This window comes from Lynx canadensis, chromosome D4 (assembly GCF_007474595.2).
Source record: "Lynx canadensis isolate LIC74 chromosome D4, mLynCan4.pri.v2, whole genome shotgun sequence".
Lineage (NCBI taxonomy): Eukaryota > Metazoa > Chordata > Mammalia > Carnivora > Felidae > Lynx > Lynx canadensis.
In genome coordinates, this window is record NC_044315.2 from 93,579,071 (window position 1) to 93,603,784 (window position 24,714).

At 51.6% G+C, this 24,714-nt stretch overlaps 3 protein-coding genes and 1 long non-coding RNA gene across 8 annotated transcripts in view; 2 read left to right on the forward strand and 2 right to left on the reverse strand.

Annotated features, from left to right (window-relative positions):
• The window catches only part of PNPLA7 (patatin like phospholipase domain containing 7), a 66,165-nt gene extending 61,216 nt beyond the window's left edge, over positions 1-4,949 (reverse strand). For 2 of the 3 annotated variants that reach the window (XM_030293371.1, XM_032595695.1), the window contains exons 1-5: positions 4,857-4,949; positions 3,433-3,464; positions 1,685-1,759; positions 1,431-1,518; positions 884-963 (exon numbers count right to left, since the gene is read on the reverse strand). In XM_030293371.1, the coding sequence (XP_030149231.1) occupies positions 884-963; positions 1,431-1,518; positions 1,685-1,759; positions 3,433-3,462 (273 nt within the window). In that variant the 5' untranslated portion in view covers positions 3,463-3,464; positions 4,857-4,949. The remainder of the gene's footprint in view (positions 1-883; positions 964-1,430; positions 1,519-1,684; positions 1,760-3,432; positions 3,465-4,856) is intronic. The other variant, XM_032595694.1, reaches the window with a different exon arrangement.
• Positions 4,950-5,128: 179 nt separating this feature from the next.
• MRPL41 (mitochondrial ribosomal protein L41) lies at positions 5,129-5,801 on the forward strand. Its single transcript, XM_030293390.1, has one exon. The coding sequence runs from the start codon at positions 5,260-5,262 to the stop codon at positions 5,665-5,667; it is 408 nt and encodes a 135-aa protein (XP_030149250.1). The 5' UTR covers positions 5,129-5,259; the 3' UTR covers positions 5,668-5,801.
• A 1,052-nt stretch (positions 5,802-6,853) lies between these two features.
• Positions 6,854-23,422, reverse strand: DPH7 (diphthamide biosynthesis 7). Of its 3 annotated transcripts, XM_032595507.1 has the most exons (11): positions 23,063-23,155; positions 22,796-22,950; positions 21,808-21,941; positions 21,340-21,427; positions 19,759-19,850; positions 19,179-19,351; positions 14,400-14,504; positions 14,227-14,296; positions 14,036-14,101; positions 13,382-13,554; positions 6,854-7,529 (listed from the first exon to the last, which is right to left on the reverse strand). In XM_032595507.1, exons 3-11 carry the CDS (start codon positions 21,813-21,815, stop codon positions 7,075-7,077), a joined length of 1,230 nt encoding a protein of 409 aa, XP_032451398.1. In that variant the 5' UTR covers positions 21,816-21,941; positions 22,796-22,950; positions 23,063-23,155; the 3' UTR covers positions 6,854-7,074. The 3 variants fall into 3 exon arrangements, with proteins under 3 accessions (XP_032451398.1, XP_032451397.1, XP_032451399.1); XM_032595506.1 differs by lacking the exon at positions 22,796-22,950 and having other exon boundaries at positions 23,063-23,422; XM_032595508.1 differs by lacking the exons at positions 14,400-14,504; positions 22,796-22,950 and having other exon boundaries at positions 23,063-23,420.
• LOC116738417 lies at positions 14,674-22,894 on the forward strand. The gene is made up of 3 exons (XR_004344333.1): positions 14,674-14,754; positions 17,991-18,000; positions 22,883-22,894. It is a non-coding gene; the product is annotated as an uncharacterized LOC116738417 (long non-coding RNA).
• Positions 23,423-24,714: the final 1,292 nt, after the last annotated feature.

A 24,714-nucleotide genomic window follows, 5' to 3' on the forward strand; every position in this document is an offset into this window, starting at 1 on the left:
ACCGCAGCCCTCAGGAGCTGGGCTGCCTGCAGGTGTGACAGCAGCTCCCAGGGTCTTTCCCTGCCTGCCCCACCTGCCCCACTTGCCCTGGGCACAGGGAACCATCCCTGGTGCCGTTGACGATGAAGTGCCACCTGGCCGTATCACCAAACAGCCAGCGTTCTCAGAGTGCTGGATCCTCAGGCCTGTGTTCCCTCTGCCTGCAAAGCTGACACTCAGCCTCCCCTCTGTCACGCTGGCACAGCAGCCCCTTTCGACAGCCTTTTAAAAGCTGGCCCTATCCCGTTCAGGCTCTAGGCCAGCATCATGGCCTGCAAGCAGCACCAGTGTGTCTTTGTTTCATGGCCAGGAGAACAGGAGGTCCACCTAAGGACTCACATGGCTTCTTGTGTGGTATTTCGAGTTTGCTACAAAGAACATGAATTAACTGCTTATTCAGAACAAGTAACAAATCGGGACTATTTTAAAATACCAGGAGTTATTTTAAACACCCATTTCAAGTACACTAAGCTTCTGAGAAGTGTGGGGTCCCTCCTGCCCTCAGGGGAGTGGAAGAGACCGGGGGTGACCAGGCAGGGCTCCACCAGACTGAGAAGTGAGGCCTCCTAGCTTCCAAATCTTGGCAGGACCCCCAATTTCAGCACCATGGCCAGAACCCTGTGTGTCCACGCACCCCAGAATATTCCTGAAAGAGACCCTGTCCTCTTTTCTAGCTGAGACGAATGTGCACCTCAAAGGGCCAATGAGCCCTCCGTCTCTGCTCTGGCCAACAGTCTCTGAACGTTAGGAGGACCCCACAATGTGGCATGAGGGCAGCTGCAGGCTGTTGGGGCCCCCACTGCACTGGGGTCTGTAGGAACACAGGACCTGCGGCACAAGTTACCTTCCTCATGATCTTCCTGCCGTAAAACATCACTTTGTCTCTCTTTCGGAATCTGTACTGTGGAGTGGGCTGTACCTGTCCTGCAAGGGGAGCAGAGGGGTCTCCTGAGCCACGGCTGGGACACAGGCAGGCAGGAAGGCTCTGCCAAGCAGCCCGTAGGGCACACACACCGAGCCTATCCTGCCCCTGCTACGGTTTATGGTGTCAGGGAATGGCACCTAGCGTCTGGGGCCCAGGCTGGCACAGACTGGATCACAGGGAACAGGACTCGCAGCCCTTCGAACGGGACTCGCAGCCCTTCGTACCCAGTGAAATGGAAGGGCATTCAGAAAAGGGTCTCTGCGAGCCGAGAAAGCTGGGAACATACTCAAATCCCATAGGTCTGGCGTGCACAGCCTCAGGCCAGCAATTCCCACCAAAAGCCACCACAGGCTTGAGGGCTGCTCCTAGAAGCTCACAACAGGGGTTAGGTCACCGAACCTTCCCCCACTCTCCCAAGCCCTTGTCCCTTCCCCATAGAGGTGGATATCTGAAGTAAGATACTCACGGAATCGGTTAACTCTCCTATACACAAAAAAGACGGTGATGCCAACAAGGGCGAGGGCCAGGAGGGCTCCAATCACAATCCCCACGAGCTGGGTGAGATCACAGACAGACAGAGCGCCTGTCAGCAAGGCTGCCGCAGAGCCCCTCCCTACCCCGGCAACAGGCTGGGACGGAGGTGACAGGAGCAGCCAGGAGCGAAGCAAGCCCACAAATCCCAGCGCCCACCCGTCACCAGGAGGCACGTAAGGCGGTTACCATGGTAGACTGTGACCGCTGCTCCGTCAACTGCAGCCCCCAGGACTGCAGGACAGGACCCAGACAAAAGCCAGCCTGGAAGGGAACACTGTGGTCACGAAGGGCCAACACAGGCATGGCCCTGGCTTCCCAGGGTCGCAAGAATAAAGCTGCTGGTTAGAAGGGCAGTCAGCAGCCCTGGGAGAAGTGATCTTCTGGGCTGCTGAGGTCCTCCGAGCGCACCTGCTCAGCACAGAGAGAGAAACCCGACCTCCAAGGCCACCCGTGGGATGGCTGGGCAGGGCCAGCAGCTGTGCCGTGTGGAATCCTCAATCTTCAGCTTTTCAGTTCCTCAGATGCAAGTCTAGAGGAGCAAACCCGGCTAGCCACTAGGGGTGCACCCCACAACACCGTGTGCTGCCAGCCACGTGCCAGGGCACATTGAAGCCTGCACCGCAGCGATGTTGAGCAACCCCAAGGAGCCACCTGGATTCTGAGAACACGGCATATCAGCTCATAGCAGAGAAAGGTTATTTACCAGCACCGACCACTCCCCAAGAAGGAGATTTTAGGGGCTTCTGAAGTCCAGACCCAAGGGAGGGAGGAGGAAGAGAAAAGTGAGCACAGGAGGGTGAGTGGGCAGATGGCTGGGGCCACCTACCTGGAGGGTACTGGCTGATTCCCCCAAAATGATGAAGATGAAAACAAGCAAGAGAAACCAGTGAAACAAGCAGCCACTGTGCATTCCTCCTGGTGCCCACACACCTCCTCCCAAGAGGCCAGGAAGAGGAGAGGGCAGGGAGCCCCTGTTAATCCTCTCTAGTTTCTACACAAGTGCCAAGAACTAAAGCAGAAGCCAGCATTAGACACCAGAAAACCCAGTGAAATGGAAGGGCATTCAGAAAAGGGTCTCAAAAGCAGAATGTCGGTTGCCTCAAGGCAGAGTAAGTAAGTGTCCAGAAAACCATGTTTTTGAACTTGGTTCAGGAGGCAAATGGAAGCTGTGGGAGTTTTTTGCTTCAGAGCTGAGGCACCCAGCCTCTCCTGGCCTCAACTGTGCTCAGCTCTCAACATGACAGCACTCACAACCACACCCTTCACTAAGTGTGTCCCTTAGAGCTCAACCACCGCTTTGGGGACAACCAGGGATATCCACGGAAAGGGTCACACAGGTGTCCCATAATCTAGTTATATAACTTCGTATGGTTGAGCATCTCAGGCTTTCGTGGTTGTTTTAATGTATCTAGTTTTCTGTTTCAGGAATAGAGAAAGGCCTTTGTGATGTAGCTACAGATGTTCCACTAAAGAAAAGACTCCCATCAAAACAAGAAGTCTGGGGCACCTGGGTGGCTCAGTCAGTTAAGCATCTGACTTCAGCTGAGATCATGATCTCACAGTTCATGGGTTCAAGCCCCACGTCAGGCTCTGTGCTAACAGCTCAGAGCCTGGAGCCTCTTTGGATTCTGTGTCTTCCCCTCTCTCTACAACTCCCTCACTCACACACTCACTCTCTCTCTTTCTCTCTGAAAAATAAACATTAAAAAAAATTTTTTTAAACAAACAAGCAGAAGTCCTAAGGGGGAGCAGGAACTGAGTTTTGACCTCAGAGAAGAAGTGGCCTCAAGATCCGACAAGGAGACAGAGGGGCCCAGACCACCTCTCCCACATTTAGCCAACTTCAAGGAGCTGCCCACAGAGCAAATGCAGAAACACCCCTAATTGGGAATTTTGAGGCTCTGATTCATCCCCGGAACCATCTAGTTCCATACCTCTGGGCTGGCATCTTCCTCTTGCTTCATGGCTAAAAATGAAAAAAACAGTCAAGGTGAAAAGAAGCACTGGTTCAGGGCAAATGTTCCCTCAACTCACGCTCATGGGGCAGAGCAATGCTCTCAGCCTTTTCTCCTGGGTTCCTCTTCTCCTTAAATTATGTCTTCACTGAAAGGAAAACCCTGGTAGAAAGCTGTGTTCTCCAAGAAGAGAAACACCAGAGCCACTTCCCTCTCTGTAAACAGCTCTCCCATGGCTGCCCAGGAACCCGGAACCGCAGCCAAGTCCTACTCCTCTCCCAGCTGGTCAAGGGCGGGTGTGGGCAGCTCAGCCAAGGCCTAGTGCAGCCAGGAGCTCCCAGTGCCTGGGCGATGAGGCTGTGGCTGGGGGGTGAGGTAGGGGTGTGTGGGGCCAGGCCAGGCAGCAGACTGTGAGAACACCTAGTGGCCTGTGTCAGGGGATTTCCTATCCGGTGTGGTTGACCTCAAGGTGGGTGTGTTGGGTCCAGGAGATGATGAATTGAGGACCTGCCTGGTTCACTTTCCCCCTGTCTAGAGGTGAGGAGCCAGGTCTGGGGCCTTCACCTTGTGGCTCCCAGACCCCTTAGAAAAGCAGCAACAAGGGAGGATTTATCTCTTCCAAAATCCCACCCAGAGAAATCAGGATGCAGAAGGCAGATGCAAGGTCATAGCCCACTTTCTCCTGGGTCAAATGTCCTGTGTCCTCTGCCACCACATGGAGAACCCTTCCTTCTCAGTCTCCTGAAAGGCCAGCAGCGCCCTTGACCCCAGCTCTGTGGTCTGCTAGTGCCCTGACCAGGCAGTCTCCCCACGCACCCCACCCTGCACATTTGAGGTGGGGTAGAGCTCATGGCCCCCAGCGCGTGCTAGGGAGGCAAAGTGGAAGCCATTGCTTCTCCATCTGGGACAGCACAGAGCCAGAGGGAAGGGGCGCAAGTGGGCTGCAGGGTTGGGAAACGGCAGGTTAGGAGGCACCGGGGTTAGTGGCCATCCAGGTTGGGGGTGTCATTTTGGAGGGTCATCAGGTTGGGTAACCTCGGGGTTAACAGGCGTTGGGGTTGACGGGTGTCGGGGTGAAGGGGGCGTCGAGGTTAGGGGGCTCGGGGTTGAAGGCCGTTGGAGTTGGGCGGCTTGGGTTGACAGGCAGCGGGGTGGGGACTCAGGGTTGGGGGACCTCGGATTTGGGGGCTCGGGGTTGACCGGAGTCGGGGTTGGAAGCGGTGGTTAGTGTCCGGACGACCGAGAGGACACGGCTCCGCCTCCCACAGGCGGCTCACCGTGCAGCGCAGGGCCGCGCGGGCCTGTGGGGCGGTGTGCGTCCGTCACCGGGGGGGGGGGGCAGCTAATGGCTATCCTTTCTCTCGGGACCCGCCAGAACCTCAGGGCGCTTTGCGGGGACTCACCGGGACCGCGCGCGCCCGACGCCCGCGCTCCCGTCACTACCCCCCACCGCCAGGCCGCCGACGTCCGCGCTCCCGTCACTACCCCGCCGCCGGACCGCCGACGTCCGCGCTCCCGCCGCCCCGCCGCGGACGCCGGACCTCCACGCGCATTGGCCGGGGCCTGGAGGTCCCGCCCACTCGCAGGGTGGAGGCTGCGCATTGGGCCTAGTGCAGCCAATCGGAGCTGCTTTGCTGCGGCGCAGAGGCCTGACGGCGCCGGAAGCCGCGCGGACTGCCGGAAGTCATCCACGGGAGCCGGAAGCTGAGTGCCGTGCGGCAGAGACCCGCAAGAGTTCGCCTGGCGGCGGCCTCGTACGCGTGAACTGGCTCGGAGGACGCGCGCATCCTGCAGGACCCACCCAGCATGGGCCTCCTGAGCGGGGCGGCCCGCATCGTGGTGCGGGGCGCCGACCGCATGAGTAGGTGGACCAGCAAGCGGGGCCCACGTACCTTCTATAAGAGCCGTGGTACCAAGGGCACCGGCGTGCACGCCCGCGACGGGAAGTTCGTGCAGGTCAAGGAAATGGTCCCGGAGCTGGTGGTGCCCGAGCTGGCTGGCTTCAAGCTCAAGCCCTATGTGAACTACCGCGTCCCGGCGGGCACAGACGTGCCGCTGACGGCCGAGCAGCTGTTCCGGGAGGCAGTGGCACCTGCTATCGAGAAGGACTACAGGGACGGCACTTTCGACCCGGAGCAGCTGGACAAGTACGGCTTTGAGCCCACGCAGGAAGGCAAGCTCTTCCAGCTGTACCCCAAGAACTTCCCGCGCTAGGAGCCGAGGAGTGGCAGCCGCTGGGTGTGCCTGTGGACTGCGTCCGGCCATCGCCCCCGACCGCTGGTCCCGGGGTGGGCGAGCGGGGAGGCATTTCCTTCGTTTTGTTCCTATTAAAGACCTTAGCTACCGTCCGGTGTTGGTTTTGGCATCTGATCATTGTGAGATGAAAGGGTGCGGCATGATAGATCCAGGTGTAGTGAGCGAGGCAGAGCTCGCACAGAGGCCCTGTTCCCGGTGAAACTGGAAGCACTGTCTTTCCAACCAAAAAGTTCTGGGGAGGTAGGCCAAGGGCGAGAAGACACGGAAGGAGAATTCACAAGGCACATGGTGCCACATGACAACACTGGTTATCTGTCCCCCCAGATTCTTCACTCCCGAAACCAGTCAGCGTATTCTTTATGGGTTGAAAAACAGCTATTCTGGGGGCAAAACCTCCCGTAGTCTGGGGTCTCCCCTCTGGGTTCCCCGGTTTCAGTGCATAGTCCCTGAAGTCTTACGTATTCTGCTTCATATTTAATTGACCCTTAGTTAAATACCATTAACAAACTCTTAAGGAGGGTTCAAATTCTTGTGTTGAAATAAATGCACCATTAGCTGGGAAATGATCATTTTTACAGAGTAATTTCTTACATGTTCTGACCCTATATTTTCATCAGAAAATAAAGACTAGAAGTGTGTGTTTTCTGACTCTGATCACCTACAACAGAATATTGGTAGAAATTTGACAAATTCTACACTAGCCTGCACTTCAACTACTGTTCCTTCCAGAGAGACAAGAATGAACTATGGGAGTCAGATGAGTCACAAACCCAGTTATGTTCTTGGAGTTTGTATGTGTCCAAGCTTCGGAAGCTACTCAGGTTACTAACGCCACGATGGGGAACATTTCAAGTTTATGACACGCTAAGGCAATTCAATGTGTGTAGGCTTCCTTTTGTTTATCTGCATAGGAGGCTAATACAAGCACTTCTGGTGCCATGATAAGGTGATCTTTGTTTTTTTTAAAGTTTGTTTATTGAGAGAGACTGCATGTGAATGGGGGATGGGCATACAAAGAGAGAGGAAGAGAGACAATCCCAAGCAGGCTCCTCGCCATCAGCACAGAGCCCGATGTGGGGTTTGAACTCACAAACCTGTGGGATCGTGACCCGAGCCAAAGTTAAACACTTAACCAACTGAGCCACCCAGGCGCCCCTGATAAGGTTTATTTAAGAGAAGCCAATAGCTTTTTTGACTGTTTACACTGTGGACATAAGGTACGCTGAGCCCTATACAGTCACCTGTGGAGACTACAATAGGAATCTCAATGAGACGGTCTGACAGCAGTTCACTCACAAAGTCACACTCTGGGCTTTCTTTGTGGAAATGGTCTTTGACTTCAAGCCAAGCAACCTCTTCCCCAGCTCAGATGTTTTCCCACTTCCAGAGGTGAAGGATATGATCATAAAAGGAGCAAGTGGTTAGGAAGCTGATGTCAAAGTTCGCTGCTTCCAGATAGAGGTCAGAGTCACAAACCTTGGTCCCTGCAGTGTGCAGCTGGCTGTCACTCTTCATCATGTCCTCTGCGAGTGCCTGGACAGAAGTCCTCGGTTTGCTTCCGCTCTGAAGTATGGTATGACCTTCTTCATCATTCTCTGCTAAATGATCGTAAGACGGTGCTGGTGACTGGTGCACAGCCTTCAGGTTTGAGAGATGTGCTTCTTTGGCTCCTGAGTTGCTGCAGGGAGAGGAACCTGAGCAGCATGACTGGCAGGTCTGTAACGGATTGTGGACGTACAGCCAGGACCAGTCGGCTCCATACACCAATGAGTTGGGCAATGTGTGGGATGCAGAGACTGTGCAGGCTTCCTGCTTCTCCTCTGGAATGAGACAGAATACAGGAAATGTGACGTTACCCAGGCTGATCTCATCACTACCAAATGATGGCCCCTACCCACTCTCAAAGGGAGACTTTGCTAAAAGCAGTCACTCATTTGTCAGCAACCATTGTGCACGATGCAAAGGAATCCTTGAGACGTGGAGAGATGAGAAGAAAACAGACCTTCATCTTGCAGTGAGTACACTGTGGTACCTAACAAAGGAATCGGCCTGGCTACAGAAGCACAAGGGTGACGGTGCCTTTCCAAGTTGGAGGACTTGGCAAAAGCTTCAGTTAAGACTTCAGAGCAGAGGACAAAGCAGTTAGCCAGATGGGAGAGACAGGGACGCATGAGAAACAGAGAACAAGCGTGTGTAAGGTAACAGGACACATCTGGGGAACCACAAACAAGTAGATGTGGCAGAAACGCCATCGGGGAGTGGCGACACATGTCTGGAGGGTCAAAACCATACAGAATTCAGCGTGCTCTGTAAAGTCTGGATTTGAGCTTGGAAAGGACTCATTGGAGTTTACGTGGTTTTCCTTCTGGTGAGTTGCTATAGCAACTTTGAGGGTGGAGGACAAGACTGGAAAGAGGTTCAGCTGTGGAAGGTTTGAAAGCAATATTCGACCAGAAAAAGAAATGACAAGGTGTTGCCAAAGCTGAGGTAATCTAGGGTCCAGGGCAAGGCCAAGCATGGCAAGAGCAGTCATAAAAAACTGGTGGCCAGTGACCTGGGGATGTGAACTTAGAAAACTGTCACCAGGTGAAAGGCCTGTTGGCCATTCAGGTCTTTAGTAAGCCTGGACAGCTACACACTCTGAAAGGGGTGCCACTGATGCCTCCCAAGTGCAAGGGTCCAGGCCAGAGCCATCAGAAGTGCAATCAGAGGGGAGCCTGTGGGGCTTAGTCAGTTAAGTGTCTGATTCTAGATTTCAGGTCAGGTCATGACCTCACGGTTCATGAGTTCGAACCCCCCGTTGGGCCTGCGCTAACAGTGTGGAGCCTGCTTGGGACTCTCTTTCTTCCTCTCCCTCTTTCCCTACCCCGTTTGTGCTCTCTCTCTCAAAATAAATAAATAAAACTTAAAACAAGAAAAAAAGGAAGAATAACTGCAATCAAAATGAGCAGTGATGAAGAAAGGCCAAGAAGTGTAGACCAGGTCAGTGCTGGAACCAGGAAACGCTGAGAGTGCCACCAGAGCACAGGAGATCCTACTCCCGAAGCCAGGGCTTTGCCTGGACAGAAGAGGCTCCAGAGAGGAACCAGATGCTGAACGTCCCCAGACAGCCAGAAAGGCACTCAGGCAACACGAGCAAGGGAGGGAGCGCCCCAGACCATCACTGTCCCTCCATGGTAGCCTGGATGGGACTCGGAGACAGGGCCACAGGGCTTTCCCAGCCAGGACCCCATTCCGGGCCCCAAGTCAAACAATAACAAAGAGCATACCTCCTACCCAAGTGCACACAGAATATTAACAGAACATCATGTTAAGCAACAAAGAATCAAAAAGTTCCACAAAGGAGAAATAGTACAAGCAAGCAACACTCTCTGATCATAATGCAATAAAAACTAAAACTAACACAAAGGGACAAAAAAGTCCTTCTACCTAAAAAATTTAAAACCTCCTACGAAACCACACTTGGGCAAAAGGGAAAGTACGAACTCAAGTCACAGAATTTCTTTTGAAAAATGAGATCATTACATCTCACAACCTAAAAATATGCTTGAATCAGAGAACATTTCAGACACAAGAACACTTAATGCAGGGGTGCCTGGATGTCTCAGTCGGTTAAGCGTCCAACTCTTGGTTTCAGCTCAGCTCATGATCTCATGGTTTGTGGGATCGAGCCCCAAGTCAGGCTCTTCACTGACAGCTCAGAGTCTGCTTGAGATTCTCTCTCTGCCCCTCCCCTGCTCGCATACACAAGCACTCTAAATAAATCAATAAACTTAAGAAAAAAAAAAAGCTTAATACAAACACAATAATAAAGAAAAGTGAACTGTACTCCCAACTCAAAATGCTAGAAAAAGGAGACAAAGGGAAACAAACATAACAGGAGAAACTGATGAGACAGAGAACAGAAAAACAACACAACTGTAACAAAAAGCCAAAATCCTACTTTTTTTTTAATGTTTATTTTTGAGAGAGAGAGAATAAGTAGGGGACGGGCAAAGAGAGAGGAGGACAGAGGATCCGAAGTGGGCTCCATGCTGACAGCGGAGAGCCTGATGTAGGGCTTAAATTCAAACTGTGAGATCATGACCTGAGCTGAAGTCAGACACTCAACCCACTGATCCAACAGGCTCCCCCCACCCCACCTTTTTTTAAATGTTTCAATATCTTTCTTCCTTCCTTCCTTCCTCCCTCCCTCCCTCCCTTTCTTTCTTTCTTTTTCTTTCTATAAAAATCCAATAACTTTTTTCTGGGACAAGATAAGTTAATGTCAAGTTCAAATACAAGAATAGTTAGGAAATCCTTAAAAAGGAAAAGTGAAGGTGCCAGTAACCCTGCTATTACAAAGACACCACCAAGCCTCCACAATCACAGCAGTGGGTGCAGACACATGAAGAGACATCCAATGGGACTCGAAAGACAAAAAAAAAAAAAAGCCATGAAAGTACTGAACACAAGAAGAGTGGCATCTTGATTCACTGGAGGTAGATGGACTTTCTAATAAATGGTGCTGGGATAGCTGCTTGCACCACATACAACACAGACCAAAGTTCTAACTAAATACATGGCGCTACAAGTACTAGAAGAAAACACTGGTAAATTCTTTTACAACCTGAGTGTGAAAGGGGAAAAGCTTTTTAACACTAATATTCAAAATGTAGAAGATTCAGTGGAAAAAAATATCTATAAATGTGATTACATTAAAAAGCGCCGTTGGGGCACCTGGCTGGCTCAGTTGGTAGAGCAGGCAACTCCATCTCGGGGGCGTGAGTTCAAGCCCCACGTTGGGCATAGAGATTATGTGTTTAAGAAAAAAAAAAAGCGCCTTTTGCTTGGGGAGAGGAGTGGACACCAGAGGCAAAAATGAGACAATAAAGCAAGAGAATATATTTCCAATGTATATCAGAGGTAAGGAGCTAATACACTAATATATAAGAACTCTGTAAAATCAAGGGGAAAAAGACAAGAAACCAGAAAGAAAAATTGGCAAAAGATGGACAAAGAGAATTTATAAAAACAGAAATATGGGGGCACCTCAGTGGCTCAGTCTGTTGGGCATCCGATTTTGGCTCATGTCGTGATCTCACGGTTCATAAGATCAAGCCCTGCATTCAGCTCTGTGCTGACAATGCAGAGCCTGCTCTGGATCCTCTGTCTCCCTCTCTCTGCCCCTCCCCAGCTTGTGCTTGGTCTCTCTCTCCAAAATAAACATTAAAAAAAAAAAAAAAAAAAAAACCTGTGTAAAATAAATATGTAAATAATTTTTAAAAAAGAAACAAATAAACCTAATTGTATTTCAAATAAATAAAAACCCACTTCCAAGTAACCTTTGAACACAGCACTCTGACAATATCAAATCAATCTCACAAAAAAGAGCTGTAAGAGCATTTTGAGTTCCCTTCACAGGTTTGTCTTAGGTGCAGCACAGTAACAACTCTGTGAGGTGAAGCGTGTAAGTAAGAGTTTGCTGGGAGCAACTTTTCACTGGAGAAGGGAAACACCATGGAATAGGGATATGCATACATACATGTGGACACAAACATAGACACACAAGCACACATGGTTATGTAACCATATATACACACAAACGTATCCACATATGTATAAGCACACACATGTACACGTTATACGTAAACATACACATATATATGTATGTGTGCGCGCACGCGCGCACACACACACACACACACACAGCCATACACAACACCTTAGTAGCTGTAAGACGAACTAACGACCAGATCTTGGATTCTAAACACACTCGCCACTAAGAGGACCCAGGACACCCTGAAGAAATAGCTGATTCCAGGTATGGGAGAGGCAAAATACAAAATGAATGTGAAATGTTTTGTGCCAAAAAGCGAGGAAGTACTCAAAAATCAATAGGGACATGTGAAAAGGACACAGGAGACAGCTTAAGGGGTTTTCATGGGAAAAGTCTAGGACAATGAGAACATTGTAATGAACGATGACTATAATAGATTATGACCCACTGAATGACATAAAAATGCATGAATCTATATGGTTAATAAACACAGATATATGGGAGAAAAGTGAATGCTAATTTTAAAATGTACAGAGTATGATAATAGTTACAAAATCACCATTTTGCAATTATAGTAATAATTTCATTCAGGGAAGACTCATTAATGGATTTGAGTGGAAGTCTGATGAGGAATAAAAAGGTTCACTCTAACCACAGGCTAGTTATTATTAATCACACAGGGGAAAACAGTATTTTTACAGCAGAGAAACCCAGGGGAGACCTTAACCAAGTGACCAAATTAACATCAGCAGTGAAAGGACAAAGTGGCATCCTGTGCCTCCTGACGAAACGCATTAAAGAAGGCAGAATGTCACTTCCATAATGTTCCTGACAAAGAGCCACGACCCAGTACAGGAGACGCACTGCAGACTCCAGGCCATCAACAGACTGAGAGCAAAAGGCAGTACAGTCGCAGCGCGCAGAGCAGCCAGAGAGAACGAGAATGGCTCTGAGGACACCAGACGGTGCAGACCCTCAAACACAGTTACTGGAAATAAGTAAGGACCCTGACAATGAAGAGAGCCTATACAATAGGGAAATGCAAACGTTATAGACATCACACGCACCTAACAGAACCCCACGATACACGAGGCAAAAACGGACAGAAATGCGGAAGGACGCGATACATCCGTAACAGTAGGGGACTTCACTACCCCACCTTCAATAATGAACAACCAGGGCACCTGGCCGGCTCAGCCGGTGAGGCCTGTGACTCTCGATCCTGGGGTTGTGGGTCCGAGCCCCACACTGGGTGTAGAGATGATTTAAAAGAGCAACCAGACAGAAAACCCAGAGAACACGGGAACAGGGCACTCCACCCACAGCTGCGGAGAACTCTCTTCTCAAAAGCCCGTGGGGCACTCTCTGGGACCAACCACGTCTGAGGCCACAAGACAAGCCTCAGTAAACTTAGAATATAATTAGAAATCAGGAACAGGAAAAAATTCAGGACAGTCACAAAAATGTGGAAACGAAGCAACACACTGATGGACAACCAATGAGTCAATGAGGAAACCACGAGGGAAATGAGGACGCACCCTGAGGTGAATGAAAAGACTCCACACCCCAAAAGTGAAGGGGTACAGCGAAAGCAGCAAATACGTGAGAAAAGAGACCTCACGGGGCTTTCAGCTGAGAACAGGGCAGCGCACCTGTGCCCCTGCAGAACAGGAAGTCCTGGGGCGTGGCCCAGCACACAGGAGACAGGCCTGCAGAGCTGCAGAGCGGAGAGGTGGTGCCTTAATCACTTCTTTGTATAGATGAGGAGGGAGGTGGAGTCACGAAGGGAGAATGAGGAGGGAAAGGGGGCGTTGGGCGTTTGCGAAGAGAGAAGAAAACGTGCAACGGTCCTGACAGTGAAGACTTACGGGCCAGAGAAAGGCGGTGGTGGGCCTGGCGGTTCCCAGGCCCTCCCGCAGCACGAACTCAGAGTGAGGCCCGCAGGGCTGCCCTTTCCCTCCAGCCACCTTCTGGGGCTCAGGCCCAAGTCTGAGCTGGGTCTGACCAGTGCTGGGTTCTGCTCACAGAGCGTGAGCAAGGCAGCGTGAGCAGAAGTGAAGCACTGGCAGAGCAAGGGGGCAGGAAACTGGGAAGCCCCACCCCAGGCCTGACTGCCCCAAGCCCCCTACTCACCTATTGCCTTTTGGCAGTTGAAGATCTTAAAGCCACCGTGCATACACGCTGCCAGGAGCAGGTGGTGGTGGAAAGGATGCCACTTGAGCCGCCACACTCCGCCCCCCACGGACATGTCTGCAAAAGGCTGCTTCATGTTCCGAGTGTCCCACAGTAGAATGTGTTCGTCGTAGCTGAAAGCCATCCAGCGCAGGGATCGTGCAGGAAAGTCAATGCCCACTTACTCCCTAGGTGGCAGGGGGGACATCTCCCAAGCAGGCCCATCCCATTCATTCCTCTAGGACAAAGTTCCTTTTCCCCAGCCCAGATACCTACACTTTGGTTTAAGAGTTGGTCCAACTGGGGGCGTCTGGGTGGCTCAGTCGGTTAAATGTCTGATTTCGGCTCAGGTCACGATCTCATGGTTCAGGGGATCGAACCCCACATCAGGCACTGTGCGACAGCACAGAGCCTGCTTGGGATCCTCTGTCTCCCTCTCTCTCTGGCCCTCCCCCCGCGTGCACACATGTGCGCGCTCTCTCTCTCTCTCTCTCAAAAACAAATAAGTAAACATTAAGAGTTGGTCCAATTAAAAACTGCAACGGTCAACGTGAGAAAATGAAGGAAAAGATGCAAGATGGACGGACCCCTGTGCACAAACCCTAAGAGACTCACCTTCCCGTGGCCAGGATGTTCTCCCGATGGGGACTGCTGCGGATGCTGCACACACCCATGGAGTGCCTACAGGCAAAGTGCAAGGTTTGAGCGAGTGCGCACACAGGGACACGTCTCTGGTGGAAAGTCCGCGGAGGAGGGATGGGAGGGCTGGTGGTACATGCCTAGGGCCGGCCCCTTGATGAATTTACCTCTCGCTAGTGAACACAGATGTGCCAGGTGTCCTGGTGTCCCAGCCTTTCAGAAGACCATCGTCCCCACCTGTGTGGAAACAGAAACGCCCACTGACCGTGGCACTGACGACAGGAAGCAGCCGCTTCTCAGGGAGGGAATGTATGCCTGTGAGGAAATCCCCGTGAAGGACTTTTCCTGGGTGGTTTCAGGTTGGCACCAGGCAGAAGAGCTCCAGAAACAGCACCCCAGAAAGAGGCCTGTGCTGTGACTGTGTCTTCACACTTGAGGAGGGCACCTGCAGGGAAGACAGGAAAGGCTGATGAGCTCAGCCTACAGGAATGAAAGGGAAGGACAAGAAGTCAGGGGAAGAATTTTCAGGTCACATGTGGCTAAAGTGCCTTCTGTTCAGGCTCCAGCAACCAATGCTCCTAGCTGCCACAAACCAGAGCTGCCTTATCAAGGAACTCAGAACAGGATCTATATGCAGGAGGCAGCAAACACGAGCATTTTTTTTAAATGTTTATTTTTTGAGAGAGACACACAGAGTGCAAGTTGGGGAGGGGCAGAGAGAGAGGGAGACACAGAATCCGAAGCAGGCTCCGGGCTCTGAGTTGTCAGCACGGAGCCCAATGTGGGGCTTGAACTCACGAACAGTGAGATCAGACCTGAGCTGAAGTTGGGCGCTCAACTGACTGGGCCATCCAGGGGCCCAACACAAGCACTTCTTAAGGTTCTGGAACCTTCAGCACACCTCCATTTATCTTAAAGTCCCCTGGGGCACCTGCGTGGCTGAGTCGGTTGAGTGTCCGACTTCGGCTCAGGTCATGAACTTTTGGTTCGTGAGTTCGAACCCTGAGTCGGGCTCTGTGCTGACAGCTCACAGCCTGGAGTCTGCTTCGGATTCTGTGTCTCCCTCTCTCTCTCTCTCTGTTCCTCCCCTGATCATGCTCTCTGTCTCTCTCTCAAAAATAAAGAATAAAAAAAAAAAAATTTTTTTAAAGGGAAGTACATTTTGTAACCTTACAGTAAAAGGACCTCTGTGCTTATCTTAGGGAATCTGAAAAAACAGGAAGGGTAGCAACAAGACAGCAACAAGATATAGTGTGATGGTGGCTATCTTGAAGGAAGGGGAGAAAGGCTGAAAAGCAGGGCCCACAGGGAGGAGGAAGAGCAAAAGAAAAACACCTAGGTCTGACCACTCCGTCCATCTGTCTGTCCGTCCATCCATCCACTCAACCGTGTATCGTTCCTTATACCCACCCACCACCTAGCCACCTTTGCTCCACTCCGCCCATCCAACACATGTTCACTGAGCACACTGCAGATCCCTAGGACAGACAGAAGGGATACAGGAGGGACACGACCTACAGCTACGCAGACCAATAGAACCGGTCCAGCCAGGCAGGACACCTGCAGGTGAGCCTCCAATCTGAGCTGCCGTCCTGTGGCAAATTTGCAGAGAAAGCTGGTACTGGCTTCTTTACACGCTGGTCTGTCTCACACCCCACATCCATCCACCAGGACATCCTGACAAGCCACCTTCACACATACAACCAAAGTCCTACCACCTTTCCCTCGCGTGCACTGCTCCCAACTCAGTCTGAGGCCTTCTTGCCACCACCTGTATGGCAGGTCCCCAGGCTCTGCCCTTGTCTCCTTGCAGTCTATACTCGACACATCAGGAAAAAAGATCCCCTTCTGTTCTGCAACATTAAGTCAGAAAACGTCACCCCTCTGCTCAACATCCTGCTATGGCTTCTGTTGCAGTCTGAGCCAAAGCCAAAGTCCATCCTGAGGCCCGCAAGGCCACGTGAACTTTGATCTCACCTTCTGTTCTGCCACCTGCCATTCTGGCCACACAGCCACTTGCTGTCCTCATGCAGCAGGCTCACTCCTGCCCTACCTCTGCCCACCATGACCATGCTCTGTAACAGGACAGGCTGTACCTGCCCGCAGCACCCCAATCCCCCAGTCACAGCCCACCAAAGCACTTCTCGCCTCTGAGCCACTGTGCCCTCTCTTCACTCATTCTGTGTCATGCTTTGTGACCACTGCCCGCCTCCTCTCTGTGTAAGTTCAGGGAAAGCAGGGCTTCTGTCTGTCTCGTTAGCTCATGTGTCTCTGGCACCTATAGCGGCGCATGGCACATATTAGATGCTCGACAAACGTTCACTGAATAAACGACTTGGTGCTGAATTACAACATCACAGCCTCCTCTATGCTTGGCTCTGAATTAGCTGAGTCTCAAGGTAGAACTAACCCAAGAATGAGAAGACCTCAAGAAATTAAACCTCTATTGTTGTCACTGAGACTGTTCACAGTGTGACAGCAAAAAACGCAGAAAGGACCCAGCTGTCAGGGGAAGATGAGCATCAGACACAATGAGGATGAGCCCAAACAGCAACAAGGGGTCGAACCGGGCCAGTACCTCCGGGATAGGATTTTAAGCTGAGCCCTGCTAGAAAAGCAGAACAAACCGGTGGTCCAACACGGAGATTGGGGAAAAAAGAACAGTTTGGTTAAGCGTGGAGATTGGAGAGAACACTGAACGGGTGAGGAAAAAGCCATCACTCAAAGCTGGCTGGAGAGGTAGGCAGGGACCTGATATGCAAAGCCACAATGTCGCTAGGGGGATTGCACCAAGAATTCTGGAGAGAAGCTGCAAAGGGTTTAACCACGAGTGAAGCGTGATAACGTTTGCATGTCTGTAGCTTTTTTTTTTATTTGTTTGTTTTAAGTTTTTGAGAAACACAGGGAGACAGCGCGTAAACAGGGCAGGGGCAGAGAGAGGGAGGCACAGAATACAAAGCAGGGTCCAGGCTGAGGTGTCTGCACAGAGCCCGATGTGGGTCTCGAACCATGAAGCGAGAGATCATGATCTGAGCTGAAGTCAGAGGCTCAACTGAGTGAGCCACTCAGACACCCCAAGTTCGCATGTTTTAAAACAATCGCTCTAGCTACAGTGTGGAGGCAGGATTAGAAAGGCTCAAGAATGAATGCAGGGCCATCCTTCAGGGCTCTGCCGGGAGATGAGACAGTGCCCCCAACAGGTGGCAAGAGAAAGAGATGGCCAATTCTGAGATGCTTGGAAGATCATTAGGACTCCCACTTCTGGAAGGGGTGAGGGGATGCTGGTGTCTGATTTGGACAGCCAGACCCTGCCCTGGGGTCGGGACATTCGGTAGGAGCTGTATGCAACAGGACAACACAGGGACAATGGCCTGAGCCAGGATCCACATGTGAAATGCCCAGGAAGCATCCTTTTTTTTTTAACGTTATTTTTTTTTCATTTTCTTAAACATTTTATTTATTTTTGAGAAAGACAGAAACAGAATGCGAGCAGGTTAGGGGCAGAGAGGGAGGGAGACAATCCGAGGCAGGCTCCAGGCTCCGAGCTGTCAGCACAGAGCCCGACGCGCAGCTTGAACTCACAAGCTGTGAGATCGGGACCTGAGCCAAAGTCGGACGCTCAACCGACTGAACCACCCAGGCACCCCATCTTAATGTTTATCTATCTTTGAAAGAGATAGTGTGTGAGACAGTGAGAGCACTCATGAGCAGGAGAGGGGCAGAGACAGAGAATCCCAAGCAGGCTCCATGCTGTCAGTGCAAAGCTTGATGCAGGGCTCGATCTCAGTAACCATGAGATCATGACCTGAGCTGAAGTTGCCCCCCATCCCCCCCACCCCAGAAGCATCCTTGCAGAGTGCTTGGTAGCTGGCAAGATAAAGGCATCAAGAGCTCAGGGGGAAGAAAGGTCTAGGGCACCCGGCTGGCTCAGTCTGAAGAGTGTGTAACTTGATCTCAGGGTCATGAGTTCAAACCCCATGCTAGGTGCAGAAATTACTCAAAATAAATTAGTAAAATTTCCTTGAGACAAAGAAAGAAGGAAGAAAGAAAGAAAGCAAACAAGCAAAAAAGGTCTGCTTAAGCAACCAGAATGCAATGGTTTCTGGAAGAGAGAGCAGCTGGAATCAAAAGAGCAACAATGCAGAGCGACAAGAGCACCCAGACAGGCCAGAGGACAAGGAACACTTTCAAGCAGAGGGAAAGGAGCCAGCAAAGGAATGAGAAGCAATCAGAAAGAAGAGGGAAGCCCGGGATAACGCAGAGAAAAGACTGCACCGGGAGGAGGCCGGCGTGGGAGCATTGCTGAGAGGTACTCCCTGGACCAGGCACCGTGGCCGCCACTGAGGACCTCCCCAAGAGTGCTTCTGGCGGAGCGGGGTGGGCCACGGAGCTTCCGGACAGTCTAACAGAACGTCCCTGACCTCACGACTCACTGTACGGCTCAGCACACCACCAGCAACTAGACGCAAAAGGAAACGAGGGTCAGATCTTTTCTTTGCCTCTCTGCAAATCCAGCGACTCCCCTTCTGTCTTCTCTCAGAGGCCAATGCCCCCTGCCCCTCACCCCCCATCTCCCAAGAGTCCTCACCACCTGGGGAAGAGACGCTGCTCAGCTACCTGGCTCCTGCAAATGTCAGGTGTGTTCATTTCTCGTCCTCACATCAGCACCCCCAATACATACCACTCACAATGTCAGGAAATCAATCCTACCCCTCTCAGGCTTTTCTTTGGGAAGGTAAACTGGACCCAAGAGAGGAGTGACAGCCTGAAATCCAACGTGACAAGGCCAACACTGGACCCAGAAATGGCAATGGAAAATGTGGGAACCCTGGATTTTTTCGGAGCAGGAGCAAACACGGCAGGAGGCAGGGCTCCGGCTGCTCCAACACTGGGGGGGGGCAGTGTCCCCCAACGCCCTGCAATGCCCACGGCCAGGTGTGCTTTGTTTTCTAAGGAATAGCTAAGTGTTGAGTACCAACTAACAGCTTTTGCCCCAGAAAATACATTCTCCACAAAGGGTTTTCACGATCCCAACATGTCCAGAGTCACAGCCCTGACCTGGGCCTCACCTGCTCACTCCCTCCCTCCTAGGATCGATCCCCAGGGGAGAAGTACCAACCTGAATAAACGATTTCTGTCTGCCAGTAATTGAAAGCCGCAATCCAGGCCTCAAAGTGATGGGCTTGCCACATGGCCACCTCCTGCAGCCCAGGCCCCTCCTCATTCACCTCTAGCAGGTAGAGCTGCCCCTTGGAGTCACTGCTAATGATTCTCAAGGGCTGGTCACTGGCCCTAGACACAGAGAACCAATGGAGAAACCCAGCTGAATTGATTCATTGACCCAAACTCATCACCCACTTCTGGTTCCCGACTGGTGGCATCCCGAGACGTGTCATGGGAGAGGCTGTCCGTGGGCCTGATGCACGGATGTGCCTGTTAACAGGTTTGGGCATCTGGCCGAAATCAAAACTAGCACATAACTTGTCAAAATAAACCCATGTCAGCTTCTCTTGATGAAAACACTGTCTCTTTTACCTAAAAGGATGAATTGTTTCTTTTCAGATGAGCACCAGTAATGACATTCCTGAGTCTAGGAAGCCACAATCAAGGCTGGTGCAAGGTTTCAACTCTCCCTCGCACGAAAAGAGCAACGAATGCTCAGAGGAAAGACGGGATCCCTCACCAACACCGGCTCTTACCTTCCAATTTTCCCAGCGGACCAATCCAGAGACAAGGCCAGACACTGCTTCTCCAGGGCAAAGCTGGAAAACGGCTGCAGTGTGCACGCATTCTAGTGGAGAGAAAACGCTATCAGAAGGAAACAGCCCAGAACCTTGGAAAGACTACTCCTGTAGCTCAGGTAGCCATCATTCCCTCATCGCCTACTAGGTGAACAAAACGGGTCAGTCCCTCATTCACGGCAGAATTAGAAGACACCGGACAACTGGCTCCTGCCCTCCAGGAGCTGACGCACCTGCAGAAGGGCTTTCCCACATGTGACCTTGGGGGAAGCTGATCTGTTTTTCAGACCCCCTTGCTGTCCATGCATTCCTAGACATAACCACACTGCCTATGCAGACTCCAAGAAGCACCCCTGGCACACACTCTCCATCTCTTCAGGCCTCAAGGGATGCTGGCATATTCTCTCTCCAGGGACAGAGACAGCCGGCTCTTTCCTCCAGTTTCCTTTTCAGAAGCCACAACTAGCCATTAAATGCTATTTCTCTTTCCTATGATCTGTGTAAGCTTTTTTTTTTATTACCTAAGTATCTGAACAGTGCTTAACTCCATCAAAAGGCTCCTAGCAGGCTGCTTCCTCAGTGTCCTCTCTGGGGTTTATCTACTCTTGCTCAGAATCCCGGTTGATGGGCCCACAGTCTTCCTCGGACGTTTCCTCCCTCACTCCTGAGATAGGGCAGCTGCCCTCAGCTGGCCGGCGAGGTCCATTATACACACGCCCTCAGCTGCCATAAATCCAACAGCAAGTGGACCCGTTCCAGTCCCACCTACACCCCTGGACCAGTGTGTCCCTCTCACTAAGTCAGGGCTCGGTCTTGTGGGCTGTTTACTTCCCTGTTCTCTCCCTCTTCCAACAATCAGATGCAGTCATTTTGCAAACATGTGGTGCTGATCAATACCAAATGCTCTGAAAAAGTCACATAGAAAACTGCCTTCCTAATTATGGCTGAGAAACACCACTTTCACATAAGAAGTTCACGGCCATTCTTGGCCCCAGCATCATCAACCTAAGAATGCTGGTCCACCTTTCCTTACAGAGGAACTTTCAGATCCACTGACAGGTAAATAAATACCCTGTCACTTCAGCCCTTCTGCTGGTGACACATAAATGGATCTCTTCTCAAATTCAGATGCAGAACCCAATCATTTAAAATAGATCGCATAGTAATTTAGAGTGTTATATGACAGAGGCACCTGGATGGCTCAGTCAGTTAAGCTTCTGACTCTTGATTTCAGCTTCAGGTCATGATCTCACAGTTTCTAGGATCGAGCCCTGCATCAAGATTCACACTGACATCGTGGAGCCTGCTTGGGGTTCTCTCTCTCCCTCTCTCTCTGCCCCCTCCCCCCACTCATGTTCCCATATGCCCTCTCTCAAAACAAATAAGTCAGCATTTTTAAAAACATAGAACGTTTTATACGATTTGCCATTGAACGGAAACCATCCCACAAAAAGGGTTATATCAGCACAACCTCCTGCCCAAACCCTCTCCATTCAGATTCTTTCCACCCCCCAAAAACTCCTCGCTCTAGTCACTGACCTCAGATCCCACCAAGCGGAGCAGTTCTATGGACCCACCAGCATCTGCCACACCCAAGAGGGCATGGCCGGCCACCAGCACATGGCACCTGAGGAGAGAATTCACATGTCAGTCAGAACACGGGATATGCCCAGAACACAGGTTAGCATTATGCACCTCAGTAACTTACTAAATTTCAATTCCAAAACCATGTTGTAGCCTACAGTTCTGTTCCAAGATTCCCCAGCTTACGAATCAGAAAACTAGCATCACTTCCCAGACTGATACCAACCCTAGGACTCAGAAATGAAAAGAGCCCAAGTCTCTAGTAGCCTCCAAATGCCAACAGGTGGGCAGGACAATAAAGAAATGAACCCAAAGTTCAGACATTTCCCCATCTTACTGAATGCTGACAGGCATCAGTCTCCCCTGATTAAATGAACAAACACTCGACAAGTCCCAGACAGGAGGAATTGTTATCAGTTATACCATTTCATGTCCAAGATTGCAGAAGTATCTCTTCTTTGGATCTCAAGCAGGGGGCAAGCAGAGCTGTCTGCATTGAGACGATACAAGTAGAGACGACCTAAACGGCTTGGAGGCTCGTCAGGGTCAAGTCCACTCTACAAAAAAATGCAGACGTGCTCTATGATTACCCTAATAGATATCGAGGAACCCAAGGGATGGGAAAAGGAATCAAGGGAAAGAAAAGGCTTGACGAGGCTCTGGAACTCGGCCTCAAAGCAGCACCTCTGATTTTCTGAGCTGGAAAAAATGTCTCTTCTTTTGTACATGATTAACGGATAAGTAGATAAACTCTGCTAGACTCAGTACAGAACGCTTTTTTTTTTTTTTAATTTTTTAATGTTTATTTACTTTTGAAGGAGAGAGAGACTGAGTGTGAGTGGGGGGGGGGGGGGGGGGGGAGAGAGAGAGGGAGACACAGAATCTGAAGCAGGCGCCAGGCTCTGACCTGTCAGCACAGAGCCTGACGCGGGGCTCGAACACACAAACCGCAAGATCATGACCTGAGCCGAAGTCGGACGCTCAACCGACTGAGCCACCCAGGCGCCCCCAGAATGCTTTTTTTGTAAAGTTTTATTTAAGCAATCTCTACACCGACGTGGGGCTCAATTAAACTCATGACTCCGAGATCAAGCGTCGCATGCTCTTCGGACTGAGCCAGCCAGGTGCCCCCTACAATGCTCCTTCTAGGTGAGCTAACAGGGACGAGCTATGGTTAGGGTCACCACAGGACCCAGTCTGCCCGGAAGCGTCCTGACCTAGGCCTGTTGCTGGAGTGCCAGTTCTCATGCTTAGTAGTGTTCTGGTTTGGATCTGAATAGATGCCATCAAGAGATTAGGTACGGCTCCTTCCAATTCCCGTTTTTCTTTCTATTCTAGGCTTCATTCATAAGCTTGAGCCACGCCTGCATATGGGGTACATTTTACTTTCAAGATGCCCATTCTAACCTACCTTCTGGCCACAACGCAAACGTCACATCTTCATCTCCTGTGTGACTCCACAGCCTTTTCTGTTCCTGCCTCCCCCACAACAGGCCAGACACGTCTCAACATTTGCGGTCGGCTCTGCCTCTCTGAAGTATTTTCTCGTCCTTCCTGAGACCTCTCCTAAAAGAGAGTTTGACTCTGGGGCCTTAGCTACTCGAGAAACGCCATTTGGGGAGCGCGGACCTAGAAAGCCGCGGCCGAGACCGCCTACGGCCGGGAGGACACCACACACCTTGCTCTCGGGGTCCGCGGGCTGGTCCTCTGGCTTCCGCAGCTGGTAGGTGCCGCAGACCAGCAAGTGCCTGCGGCCTTCCAGCGGGCACCATTCCACCGAGTCCGCGGTGTATTCCGTGTCCACCACCTGCAGCAGCCGCACGCGACCTTCCGTCGGCCGGAAGTCAGACAAGGACGCAGTAGCGTCCAAGGCTGCGGGAACCGGGCAGCGTGGGAGGGGTGACGAGGCCAGATTGGGAGCGGGGTCGGGGCTGAGGTCGACGGTGAGAGCGGGCTCGGAGTCAAGACTAAAGACCGCGTCGGTGAAGAGATGCTCCCGCAGCCGGTCCTTTTTCTACTTCCGCAGTCCCCTCCTTCCCTTTCCTGGGGCGTCGGGGCGGGACTTCCGGCCGCCGATTGCCGCCGCGCGTGACGGTGGCCTCCGGCGCCTCTCGCCGCCCGGCGGACTTCCGCGGCCCCCACGTGCCGGGGCTCGCATCTTGCCCTGGCGGGGAGACGTGGGCATCTGGGCGGGCAGTGGTGTCCCCTTCGGAGTCCCCGAAGATCTGGGCTCTGAAGGAGAGCGGGGGGCGGGACGCAGAGGAAGAGAAAACGGGCATGAAAGTGGGGGTAAGCTAAGGACCTAGACATTCAGGGAGCCCAATCCAGGGTCAGTCCTAAAAGGGCTGCGTCCTGCCAGCCCTGTGCCCCTCATGTCCATCCTAGAGGGCTGCCGGTAGGCCATGAAGTGCGGCGCACCCGTGGATGCCAAGTCCCGCCTGCCAGGACAGCACAGGAGGAGACAGGGCGGACTGAGGTGGTGGGTAGGTAGGTAGACAGCCTCGTGGCGCCAGCGGCAGGGGTCTGTCAGCCACTCACAATGTACAGGCCACCCAGCACTGCCATGATCTCACTTGGGACACGGAGTAGATGCGGCTGCCATTCAAGAAAATTAATATATTCTACAGAATAGATTTGGGGAAGGCAAGTTTTGGACACTGTTAAGGATGGATTGTGTCTGCCCCAAAAGATACACTGAAGTCCTATCCCACAGCACCACAGAATGTGACCTTTGGAAACAGGGCCTTTACAGAGGTAATCCAGTTAAAACGAGGTCATTACGGTGAGCCCTAGTCCAATATGACTGGTGTCTTTATGAAAAGGTGATTTGGTCTCCCAGGGACAGAGACCCACAGAAAAAAGATAACGTAAAAACAGAGGATTGGTATGTTGCATCCACAAGGCAAGGGAGGCCTCAAACTGCCAGAAGGCAGGAGAGGCCTGAAACAGGCACACCTTCCCATGTGTCTTCAGAGGGATCATGGTCCCGCCAACACACCCATCTGGCACTTCCCACCTCCACAACAGGGATGATACATTGTTGTCTGAAGCCATCTGCTGAATGCTAACTTGTTATGATAGCTCCAGGTAGCTGGACGAGCTGACATTGAAATCCACGTAGATACCTGGGTACCCAGCCTGTGGTTTTCAAGTAGGGCTATGGCTAGATATACAGCTGCGAGTCAGCAGCTCAGGTGGCAGCTGAAGCAGAGAAGCAGAAAAGGTTGGTCAGAAAGCAACAGGACTTTCCAAAATAGCTGAACCACACATTTGTATCTGCTACCAGGAAGGGTCAAGGGGCACCTGGCTGGCTCAGTCAGTAAAATACGC